General features: G+C 37.3%; 1 protein-coding gene across 4 annotated transcripts in view; it reads left to right on the plus strand.

The window, feature by feature from the left end:
• Positions 1-13,014, plus strand: part of RFTN2 (raftlin family member 2) — a 34,953-nt gene that overhangs the window by 2,998 nt on the left and 18,941 nt on the right. For all 4 annotated transcript variants that reach the window (XM_009968507.3, XM_033010921.2, XM_033010923.2 and 1 more), the window contains 4 exons: positions 2,771-2,954; positions 4,929-5,040; positions 7,069-7,381; positions 9,975-10,175. In XM_009968507.3, coding sequence (XP_009966809.3) covers positions 2,771-2,954; positions 4,929-5,040; positions 7,069-7,381; positions 9,975-10,175 — 810 coding nt within the window. The remainder of the gene's footprint in view (positions 1-2,770; positions 2,955-4,928; positions 5,041-7,068; positions 7,382-9,974; positions 10,176-13,014) is intronic.

The raw sequence follows: 13,014 nt of genomic DNA on the forward strand, positions 1-13,014 counted from the left end.
TTAAACCATGATGCAGATTAGGTCAACCACGCTGTAGTCTAAATTTGCTGTCTGGAGTACCCACACATCTTAACTAGCTATCAGCAGTGTACTGGACCTTAGCTTCTCCTGTTCTTGTCTGCAGAATACTCCCATCCATACTGCAAAAATCAGCTTTGAGTTCCATGGAGGTTCTTCTGCATCAGGAGAATCCCAAACAAGAAAATTACAGCCAGTCTTTTATTTTGGTGGGATTGAATGGTACGAAGGAAATGGAGCAGTCGACCCTGAAGTGTAATTTTAAATGCCTGGATTGTCAATTCTAAAGTCTCAGTCACGAGGCATATCTCAGTTCCAAAAACAGCTGTTATTTTTTTGAGGTCAGTTTAACCATAAAATAGGGGTAGTTTAAATACTCCTATTTAAGCAGAATGTTTATGCGTTTTTCAACAACCTTTGTGTGGGGGAAAAGAAGGAATAATGATGCAGCCCACTAAGATGACATGCTGTGAAGTTCTCACTCGGTGTAACAATATGAATATATATATATGAAGCAGCTGTTTTGTCATCTTCAATATTGTGCATCTAAAATTTACTATACTGATAGCAAGTCAGCTGTAGTTCTATGTGTTAAAGTATTTTGGCTACCTATTGACAGCACATCAGGAAGAAAATTTTCTTAATGAAAAATGACTAAAACATTTGCAAAATCAGTAAATGGTGATCATGTTGTATACGTTCCTGCTTTTTTGGCTTGTGGCCTGTAGACCAGTTATTACTTCAGTACATAGTTAATGTCTCCTGAATGTACTAGGAGTGGAATCATGGCATGGAGGTGTTACAAAGAGTGAAATACCATCTGTCTCTGAAAGGGGGGCTGTGATGTACTGTCTGCTAGAAAAAAAAACCACAAGGTAGCACAAGAAAGTGCAATAGCCCAGTCACTGTGACTGAGAATGTCAGATTTTAGATTAATAGGTTGAGTTTGTTAGTTATTGGCAGTAAACCATGAATATGTTGGCGATACTTTTTCCTTGTGTGAATTTCCCATGGTACGTGTTACTCTGGTTTCTCTTGATGGCTTTTCTGAGTTGTTACAGCTCTTACCATGACAAGCAAAGTAGGCTTCCACTCCTTTTTTCCCTTTGGTAAAAGTTGGTATTTAAAAGCCTTCGAGTGTTGTAAAACATTAGTTTCTGGTGTGTTTGGTTTTTGTTTGGTTGGTTTTTTTAAATCTCTGTACTGTGTATATCTATATATAGATCAGTATTATCCTCATTTTATAGTGGGAAAGCAGTATACAGATTGATGTTTTATAGAACACATCACTCATGAACCAGAAGAATTATAATTCTGTTTATTAGAATAAAAGATTTAATTAAACTAAAGATTGATATATCTGATTTATGATACTTGAAACCAGTTGAGTGGGGAGACTTTGACTTGCTGTGTGTTTGATAAAGTGCTTAATTCCTTGCTATTGCTCACCTGCGATATAGGGCAGGTAGATAAGGGGATGCAAGAATGTGACATTTACTCTTAAGGAATACATTTACGAAGTGGTGAGTGAGATTTATGTCATTGCATTTGCCTGGGTTTTTTTCTTCAATATATACTTTGTTAAAATACAGAATCAAAGGAGAATTAGTATATTTAATTGTTTTCAATTTATTTTATTCTTTGAGAAAGAATGTTTAAAGCATCATGTTAAAATGTTTGTGTATTAGTGTTGTGAGGTCACGTAATTCCAATTGAAGCATCCTTTAATACAGCTGAACACTGGTCTTAGTGCTCTGAAAGCCTTGCGAAGAGAGGAATCCATCAAAACTCAAAGTATCTCACTTGCAGCAAGGGTCACTGATAGAGACCATCAAATTCTAAGCCAAGCTGTCTTGTCATAAGGGTTCATATCTGCAAAGAATGAAAAATTTGATGATGGCAAATATATTCTGGCATAATTACTCTCAGTTAATGTCTGTATATGAGTATTGATGTCCTGCTCTCTGAGAGCATCTACAATTCCAATTGGAGTTGGAGGGAAGACGAAATAGGGACCATCAGACTGACTGTGGCAGAATATATCATCTGTTACTGGTGTGGAATCTGCCTTTTTTCTGTGTAAAAGCTGCGGATCAGACCATTCAAAAAAGGTGCTCTGAAAACTTCCCTCCTTTATTTCCCCAGTAGCCTTGTGGAACCTCACTGTTGCCTATTGATTGGAAATGCTTGTACACACTCACGGGGAGCCTCTTTTAAAATTAATGACACCACATAGCTTAAGTGACATGTACTTGGGTCTACTAGAAAAAGGAATTGGGACTACATTAAAATTTCAACCTACAATCCACAGATCACTTCTAAGGGATCAAAAAAGAAAATGAGAAAAAACAGTTGTTCTAGGCTCAAATTCATTGTATGGGAATTTACCTCACAACTAGGGCTGAAGGATTTTAAGGCTTTGTCCAGACAAAATAGTTGCTTTAAGTTCAGACCCGTTGTGTGTTTAGATGTTGATGCAAATCTTAAATTAGCTTGGCAAAGCTAGATCCAACAGGAAGTGTTGCCAAATCGATTAAAAATAGATCATACTAACTTGTAAAAATATGTACTTCCACTAGTTGAATACTGTTGAATCAACTGTGAATCTGCTTTTCCTGTATAAATAGAACTGTAGCTTTTTAGTAAATCCCTTGGGATAGATTTTGTGTAGTTTATATAGAAGGAACTCACCCAAAAACTACATCAACATACACAGTATAATGTGTTTCTCTTCTGCTTTCAATGCTTTTAGCTTCCTCAAATCCAGAAGTTATCAAGATCAGTTCTGTGTTGGATATAGCACCTAAGGTGGAAGAATATTACAGCAAAGGATATATTGTAGGAGCCATTCATCCTATCATACTGCCAATTGGACGTAGAAGGAATTTCCCTGCAAGTCACATGTATCGAGTGGTACTTTCACGATTAAAATTAAGGTAACAGCGATGTAATTTGAATACATTGATGCATTACTTAAGCCATTTGTAACTGGATTGCTCAACATGGATAATTTATTATCATCTTGAAATGAGCACCTCAGAGTCAAATAACTGTTCCTTGTCTAGAAAAGTGAGCAAGGTAGTAACAGTTTTTTAATTAACACTAAGCACACAGTAAGCTAATGTTTACTTTGCCTTAGTAAATGTCCAAACAAAAATCCAAAGTTGCTTATCATAATTTATGTCAAAATAAACTGTTTACCCTTTTATTTTTAATAAATTTTTATCATAAAGTGTCATCTGTTCAGAATCTACAGCAAATATAAGATTAAACAAAAAACTAATGAGTAATAAGCTGCTTTAAATTCTCTTATGTTTTTCTTAATTTTGAAAACACTTCTGTTCTTACTTTTCCCATAAGAGCATTATTCAGGGAAAATTACCTATAAAGTATCAATTAAACTGTCAGAGTTAATTTTTCCTTCTTAAGAAGGAAACATTCTGTGACTAGAGGTCATACAAAAGCTTGATTTGACATGAGAGAGTATCAAGAGTTTGTGTTCATATTTTAGCTCCATAGTCTTGCTTATTACTCCTGTTTTTACTGCATTGTAATCACCATGTGATCATAAAATGTACAAAGAAATTTTACCATTTAATTCCTTTGAATGCAAAGATAACCATTTATTTTGAATAACTAGAGAAGTGGATTTCTTACTGTGTTAAGAGCTGCGATTCTTTGCCTTCTCTCCTGAGTCCTAGTGCAATGCCCAAAGGTTCTCTCATTTTCTTTTGGAAGACTGGAAGGGTGTGAGTTGGAAGGTGCCCCCAGCCACTCCAGTAACACTTCTGTAAAACATGGTTCAATTGAGGGTGCTTCTCAAGCACTTTGCTTAAACTAGCATTGTCTGTGGTATTTGCTGCTTGTTCAACTTGCCTTTATAAATTCATCTGCAAACCAGGTGAATGTTGTCCATGTGGGCAAATGCTTGATTAAGAAAAGCAGAACACTTGCTCTGTGGAGCTGAGGCTTCTAAGAGCTGACTCTACCCAGCACGCAGCTCCCACAACCCGCCTTATCCCTGTGGATATGGGATCCTTACGAAGTTGTGGTTTGAAGCTTTAGGACCTTGAACAGGTTAAGGCTGAGAACCCTGCAGCTGACATTTGAAACTTGGGTATAGGTTCCCACTTTTCTGTTCAGGTGCCATATGTACAGATGTTGGTTTTCCTATAGGCAAATATACCTTCCTCCAACTACCATCTGGAAAGTAACATTTTTGTATTTGAGTCTGTCTCGTTGATGTCTCGTTCCAAAGCAAAAGAATGTGTGAAGGAAACATGCAAAAAAAATACCATTATATTATTGATATACATCAAATATTGCTGTCTGAGTAATAACGGGACTGGCTTTAGATAAAAAAAGACCTAACCCAAAGTAGTTCTTACTGCTTTGTATTTCTAGTATTTGCCTACACTGTATTTCATACAATAGCTGCAATTCCGCTTTAGTTACAAAACCATGTTTTTTTAACAGCAGCGTGTTAACAGTGTTAAAAGTACCGTTTCTATTAATACTGTGTTTTCTGCAAAACTGAACCTGTTTTGTGCTTGCTGCATTTAGAGCTTGAATTCATATTTTCTGCATTATCAGAGATTTTTGTGTTTGTTTATTACAAAAGCAGGGCTGTTTGTCAAAATAACTCAGTTCTTAAAAGATGTATGTTAACAGTCTTCACATGAAATTCCTGTTAAATATTCTTACCCTGACTTTGTAATACACAGTACCTGCCACTTTGTGTTAGAAAAAGAATGAAACAGTAAAAACTGCAGAGTTCTAAACAAAAGTATGAAGAAGCATTGCCAGGATTTCGTTCATAACTATTCCAAAAAGAAAGAATTCTACATGCAAGCATTTGCTGAAGTTAGCGGTGAACCACTGACAAAGACAGCTTTCTTCCTGTGTTCTAGCCAGAAGCAGGCAGCACCCAGAGGACAAAGGCACCCCAGGCTGGTGATTGAGGAATGTCCTTTAATGTATGAAACGCTGACAAATGAGGTAGTGAAAGAACTGTTGGAAAAGGTAATGGAGGACTTTTTCAAGTTTCTCTTCAGATTTTTATTTCTACCATATGTATAAGTTATATTTAGTGGTTGATAACTTTTTTAGTTTTGAGTTTTAACCTTGGTTTATTTTATAGAAGCTACAAAGTCTTTTCTTGATGCAAAAAGAGTTACTTTTCTTCACCAGCTGCTTTTTCTAATTTAGGACTTAGAACTGAGTCTTGTAAAGCTTTGGGAGGCTGGCCGCTTACACCACCAAAAGCAGAATCAGGCTTTATAAAATGCTACTGTGATAGCTTTTTCTGGAATTAATAATAAAAAAAAAAATCTAAAGGTGTATGTTGTTCTGGATTAAGTAAGGTATTCCTAATAACCATGAATATATTCAATTTCTAAGAAAGATTTTTCTTATTCTTTAGCAGAAATAGGAAATGCACAGTAACTTTATTAAATATTTACTTGGCCCAGCTTTTGAAAATACTGTGTAGCTAAAGAAAACTAAACGTCCACTGGAATGCAAGTTCCAGTTCTAGCTCTTTTTGTGTTTAACTTCCTCTGCAAAATTGAAGACTTGCTGAAACAGGAAACTATTGTTATTACAAGAGTTAGTGATATTTTTCACATTAGTTGCCAAGGAAAGAAGTAGAGGAAAAAGCATATTGGATATCTTTGAGCTTTGAAATTATCACAGAGTTGTTTAAAATGTCTGAATGGCTTGCTTTGAAATTTTCAGGTGTTTCAAATATAAAATGAGATTCTATGACACACTTACACTATATGCATATTGCCAGGTTGGTTGTATAGCATAGCAGACAAACACTTAAAGCAAAAAACCACTTGAAATTAACAGTGATATTCTTGCAAGCAAATCCGGTATGCAAGTATTATGTGAAAATAATTTACTTTTAAAAGGCTTAAAAAGACTGAGCCAGTAATACAGTAAAAAATAGGGGTGTTTTTTTAAAGATCTGAAACAATAAGACTTTGTGGCATTTTAAGAAAAGATTGTCATATTACCTGTTTCCCTGCATGCTGCTTCTCACACTTAAAATTATTTTGGTTGTCGTAGAAGTAGCATCTCTATCATCACAGTGATTGGCATATCATACTGCTGTACATACATAATAATGGTAGATAGTAACACTTGAGTCTCTCATGGTAGTAAAAAGCGATTGTAGTACCATCAGCTATTTGAGTGCCATTCAGTCTGTTGATTAATAGTTTATGCGAGTTAACTGAGTAGAGATCCTTCCCTCTCTGCCCTCACTTAATTCAGTACTTCCCAGATGATTTCTTCTTTCTGACCTGGGGTTTCTGTATTTTCCTGGAAAGACTTGATTGCAGAGGGGAGCTTGTAGCACAGGATGGCAGTGGGATCACCTTCCTAAATGGCAGCACTCCTTATCCCAGCAAAAAAAAACCCTTTCCTCCAAGAACAGACACATCCCCCAGGTGGCCCATATTCTACAGCTGTGTTGTAATTCTTTGGTGTAGAGAAAAAGACCCACCACTGGTTGAAAGCAGAGTTAAGAGGGTTTAAATTTGCCTCTAGTTGGTCCCTTTCTCCGCTCCTTCACTCTTCTCAGTAATAGTGCAGCTGAGTAGCCTCTAAGGGAACCAGGGGATAATGAATCATGACATGTGACAAATATTGCCATGGTATTAGTGGTCAATAACTTCAGTAGGACTGGTATCGCGTGTTCAGAGAAACATTACTGGTTATTGCGCCAGTATACTGCTTATCACTACGATGCAGCAAGTAAAACACTTTGGATTTGTTTTAAATTAAGGACTTCATATACACTAGAGTCAGTACCAGTGTTGGCCACCTTTCTTGGCCTGGGCCCAAAGGCATGCTGGAAAACTTCCATTTACTCTGAGACATGGGCAGTGTACAAAGACAAGGCACCCTTCTGTAGTATAGTGTTGTGTCTTTTGTCCTTGAAAATCAGCAGTTCAATTAATCAGAACATATATAGAAGGTTTTTTAAAAAGTTACTTGCAATTCTAAATTCACTGTGCTTATGAATTTCTGTTGTAAACACAGGTTAATGAAGCTTCTAAAAGAGGAAAGAAGTTTGTGGGATTTGTAACACAACATTCTCCTCAACCTAAAGCCTGTAATGGAACAAGCACAGATGGAAGTGCAGAGCTGGAATCAACACTGGGCAGGAGGAATAGGGAGCACAGAAGAAAAAATTCTGATGAAAACTATAAAAACTGGAATGAAGGGACATTGAGTGGTCACTCATCTGAGAGTGGGATAGAGGAGGAAATGCAAGGAGAAAGCAGTCTGTTACAGGATGCAGATTTCCAGTTTGGAAAAGAAGTCAGCCCTGTTAAACCACAAAAAGGAGACGGTAATAAAAGCTGCTTGTTTATTGCAGAAATAAGGTATTTTATTGAGCTATTGCTTTAAAAAGGTGTTTGGAAAAAATAGTACTGGAACAGCATGTTCTGTTGTATCAAATACTGTTTTTGGAAGGTGTGTAACAAATATGTGGCAGTAAAAATCTTTTATTTTAGAAAGATACAATTGTTTAAAACCACTTTCCTAAATGCGTATAGTTTTCACTTACTCTTAATGTTAAATCATAAACATGTAACAGATTTCCAAGAATACCTTACGATTCCAGTTCTGCCTGTTTCAAAACTGGCAACAATGAGAGCCCCTTCTGGCTAGAGCTGTAACTTTACGTGCCTTTAGCCAACTCGCATAATGCACAGCAAATAAATCCATTGGCAATGGATTCTTTCTGGTTAACATGCCTTCAAGAAACATCCTGAAAGAGATCACTTAAATTAATGCATTGACCATGAAATCAAAGATGATGATTGTTACAAAATGAATTTACACTAGAGAAAAGTAAGCATTGAAAAGTTGTATAGGAAGGAGAAATATAATTGAAAAATGTTGGAGCTGTGATAGAAAACTTAGTTGTGGAAAAGTCTGAGATTGCCTGAAACAGTGACTTCTGATACAGAAGCACTAAGGCTTCCTGTCTTGCTAGGAAGAAAAGGTGAAAAGGAAGAAGTAGTACAAAGCATGAGAACTAATGCAAGATAGTGTTGTGTAGAAAGCAGGCAGCATGAAACTTTCATGTCAGATTGCATTTTGACATAATAGGTTCTTTCTGATGGGCCAGACGTGTTTAAATTGCTGTCAAAAGCAACCTTTTCACTTCCCTGTTAGGAGTTAAGCACCCTCTCCAGTTTGTAGACTGTCAGGATAATGACTCGAAGCACTGAGATAATCAATGTTCCTCTTATTTTATCACTTGAATTAAAGCAGTTCTCTACAACTGAGCCTTTATAGCATGATCTGTTATAGCTTAACTCTTTCGTTACAGCTTGGAATAGTGGGTTTGCTGTAGTAGCAGAATAGAAATCCTGTCAGTAAAAAGCAGAAAACTCTTGGTTCTGTTAAGGAGCTTTGTTCACGCAGACTGGCGTGACCAGGTAGATTAGCAACCTGTGAATCCCCTACATGGAGTGTTTCCAGGAAATTCTTCAAAAAGCTTTGGCAAGAGTATGCCACACTTCTCTATACCAGTCTAACAGTAAAGTTATTGGGATTCATAAGACAAACTTCTGAAAACTTAACCACCTTTCTTTGTAAATGTTCTGTGTGTGTTCTATGTAACTATAATGTGAGTTCAGATTTGGGGGGTTGTAACATGAATTTTGACTATTTGCAGAGGCAAATTGCTGATACACGAAAGCAGTTGAGCAGTTGTGTCAGGAAACTTGATGTATTTGATATATACTTCGATATAAAAAAAGTGATCTCAAGTATATGGTAAAGGAAATTAAGGTTTGTCAGGAGAAACACATTTATGCTAATACAACCACTTGAGGAGGTGATAAAATAAAATTGTATAGAAAGGAGAGTCATTTCTTACTGGTAGAGTTCAAAGCTTTGTCCTGAATTTACGTTATTCCAGGCACCAGATGTCACCTGCAGTGGGTGTGGTAGCACTTCTCAAAATAGGCAGGGGTTCTCTCAGACTGATTCAGACTAATTACAGTCTAAATCCTACTTTAGAAATCTCCCTCTATTTCTGGAGCCTAGAGAGACTAGTATCTTAAGTGTGGTCATCTAAACCAAGTTCCTTTGTTTTGGCAATGCGTATACTTCTGCCTTCTGGAGGTTGGTGTGTGTTGATTTAGGCAGTGCAAATGTTGAAGTATTAGACAATCTGAGAGCATTTTTTGGCAACTGCTTTGTGTTCTTTCTCCACAGCACTGACATACATGTGAGTGTATTTGAAGAATATATTTATATAGCTAGGACTTGATACCTTGCCACCAGTCACTTCCTAAAATGCTATGGATATTGAATTTTAAGTTTTGGTGATTGCTTGTTTGACTCTGTAGCAGCACTGTATTAATAACTACATGTAGAAAGCATTTGAGGATATGCAGGTTTTGCATGCTTAACTGTTACACTCATAAGTTACTGTGTGGGAAACACCAGTAGGCAACCAATTATACCGGTACTTAAGTAATCTGAAGAAAATAATGGGTGAAAATCAATGCTATATAAGGCATTCCTAATATGTAAACATTTAGAAAGTTTTCTTTAACCTTCAGTTACAGTAATTTCAAATATTTGTAGTCAGAAGTTCTATGAGTAGCAGACATGAAGCCTGCTTGTACTACATGTTTTTCACTCTAGTAGATTTTCTTAATGCATAACCCACCTACCTAAAAGGTCCAGTGACAATCCAACTGTAGTATGTTCAAATTTTTCTCTTATCCCAGAGTATATCCCCCTCACACCTCATCCTGAGCTTGTTTAGGGCTGAAGCACCGAACAGTCACATCAGGAAACAATTCTTAAAACTGTTGCTAAGAATTAGAAAACCATGTTGAAAGAAGATACTAATAATATTTGTGTTTTGGAGCACTGTCTTCCAGAGGTCCGTTCATTCTTTCTTTTTCTTTTCTTAGACAAGCTATATACAGCCTTCAATGTTTTTGATGATGATTCTACCTCCTGGACCTATCATGAAGGTGTTTTGTCAATGAAAGTAACAAGAAAGGGGCCAGTTATTAGTACACTGGAAGCAGACTGGCTAGAATTAACCACATTTCATTATAAACAAGGATTGTCCTTAATTGATTCTTTTGTACACTGGGAAACTTCTAAAGGTAAGTACTGCCCCACAAAGTCATGAAGCTTTTACTGGTTTACGTAGAACTACATAATTTGTATAAGTAGGTCACGTTTGGCTTTTTGGTGTGAAGGGCAATATGTGAACATGCTCAAGTAGTCATTGTAAATTTATGAAATCTGATACCTGAATAGGAAATAACTTGTTTGCTGGACAGTTATAGCTCAGAATAATGGAAATTTCTGCTTTGTTTTATCAAATTTATGATTTCCAAAGTAGGAAAGTAGTGTAGCTTTTGTGCTAGTTCACTTTAGTGTAGCTTTTGTGCTAGTTCACTTTAGTGTAGCTTTTGTGCTAGTTCACTTTAGTGTAGCTTTTGTGCTAGTTCACTTTAGTGTAGCTTTTGTGCTAGTTCACTTTAGTTTTCCCCTTTTTTTTAAGGGAAGAGATAATTGGAAAAAATCATTAAGTATGTTTCCCTGATGTTCATGTTCTGCTGCTCGCTGTAGATACTGTGCCACACTGACTATTTCTAGTGAGACCGAGCACCTTGAGTTCTCATTGGGCTTGCTGTACTGTTAAACCTAACTTGGACTTTCTGTGCTCCCAGCTCTTTGCTGGGCTTAAGAGTTTCTTTCCACAACACCAAATTGTACTAAAATTTGACCGATTCTGAAGTTTCAGGATGTTTCTGCAGGTTGTGCTGGTCAGATGGATGTCAGTTATCTGTAGAGAAGAGAAATTTTTTTTTTCCTTGCCTTCAACTGTAGGCAGATTCTCTAGGACCTTACCACACAGCTGGGAGAGAGGTCTTCGCTGGTCCCTCCTGCTTCTCGCACTCTTCTGCAGGCATCCACCAGCTCCGCTAACACTCAGATTGTTACAGGGATAGAGCTTCAGGCCCCAGGATTTAAACAGTTTCTTCTTCATTCTGCCCGTTTCAGCTCGGTCTCCATTTCTGTTCTGGGGAGATCCTGCTAGCTCTGTCAGAGTTGCTAGCCTTCCTCCTCCTGCCGAGCAGTCAGGGCTGATGCCAGCAGTGGGGCAGCTGGCCCGGGCCCACGGCTGCACACCCCGCTGAGCCCAAAACCCCGCGCGCGCGTCGGCAGGGCTGCGGGGCAGCGCCGTACCCCTGCTGACAACAGGAGAAGCCCGTTGTTGGCTGAAGCATTTTGAACTGTAAAACTCTGTTGTTGGTGAAATACGTAATTAAGAGATTCATTTCCATTTGAACTGAATCTGTCTGAAAGCCAGAAATTACAAGTGTCGGAAAAAATAGCAGGTAGCTACTGTTGTGCAATTACTTGAAAATAATGTGAAGAAAATGGTAGTACTGTAGCGTTAGGGAAACAGACCAAGAGAGTCTGACATAGTTAATAACTTCAGAATTTATTAATTTGGGTCATAAATGTTGTTTGATAGCGAGCTTAGAATTTATACTTCTCTAATATGATACTGTGATCGGGTTTGTTCATGTCTTGCTTGTACTAAGTCACGGGTGTTCCTTTAGAACTGTTCATGGCAGTTCAATGTAAGCAAGCAAAACACAGGACTCCAGTGGAGAAAAATCTTGTGCAAAGTTTGAAAAGGCTTCACAGACATTTAAGCAATTTTTGCAATATTCAGGCTGATTATTAGGTGCATTAACTTAATAATTTATTTAATGTATTTACTTAATTTACTTCAAGTATTGAGGTGACTTTCATAAGTCATTTTACATCTCCTTCTTATACAAAGCATGGAGGGGTAGAGTTACTGAGATTTTGAGTAGTTTGCGTTTTTACTACATATCTTATTTAATGCATTTTTTCCAATAGTCTGATTTAAAATAACATGCATTCAGGATCCCCTTTACAAGGCTGGGATAATGAAGGGGTTACATTAAAAAAAGCTCAACGTGTAAAGTCTTCGGAGATTAGATGATGCAGGTTCTTCAGGAATCAAACCCTGAAAATAATGAGAACTCTTCAGTTTTTTTTGTTCATAGTTTCGTTTTGAGTGTGAATCACTGCATTTCTGTAGCTCTGCAATGAAGTAAATGTAGTGCTTGTCAGAGGAACACAAGCGCATCAACATCACTATATTTTCCTCAGATGGAATTTGGCAGCTAGTCCCTCTCGGACTGCACATTCTGTGCACATAAACAGCCTAATGGTGCAGTTTGTAGTGGTCATCTCTTTTGCTCTTAAATTATTTCTATCTATTGATGTCAATGGACAAATAAAGTTTCCTTTGGGGGAGGAGAGGTGAGAAATCAGACTCCTGTTTTTCAATACAGATTTTTTTAGAGCTGGAAAATAACTCTCTGGAGATGTGTTACAATTCACCAAGGGGTGTTTTAGGCAGCTGTTGAAATGAATCTTTGCAGCTGTTGTCCAACAACAGTTTTACAGTCTTCCCATTCCCCTGTAGCTGTCTGTTCTTCTCTAAGTGAATAACTATCCCATCTTTAATAACCAGCTTGTGACTTATTTAAGGTTTTAATGCTGCCTCTTTGCAGCAGTTGGTGCTTCTGCTTCAGCCCCACTTGACTGGTATGTGTCTGTTAGACTCATGGGTGGGATGTTGCTGAATTGAACTGGATATATTCAAAGGCACAACTCACTACGTGGATGGAATTCTGCAGCTGATCAAGTGTCTGTAACCACAGTAAGACATCAATTTAGCTACTGAGTTCTTAAGCTAAAATGCTTGTTCTTGAGGTGAACATTAGAGAGACTTATAACCAGATAGAAGTTTGGCATCCAACAGAGGGAAACAAAAAATGGTTTTTTGGGAGACAAAATGCATTTAAGCATTTCCACTCATTACTAGAATTACTACATGTGCATCTGCATGTACATCTAATTGTTATCTTCACCTCATTTCTGTTTGTT

This window comes from Tyto alba, unplaced genomic scaffold (assembly GCF_018691265.1).
Source record: "Tyto alba isolate M040663 unplaced genomic scaffold, T.alba_DEE_v4.0 Super-Scaffold_7, whole genome shotgun sequence".
Taxonomy (NCBI): Eukaryota; Metazoa; Chordata; class Aves; order Strigiformes; family Tytonidae; genus Tyto; species Tyto alba.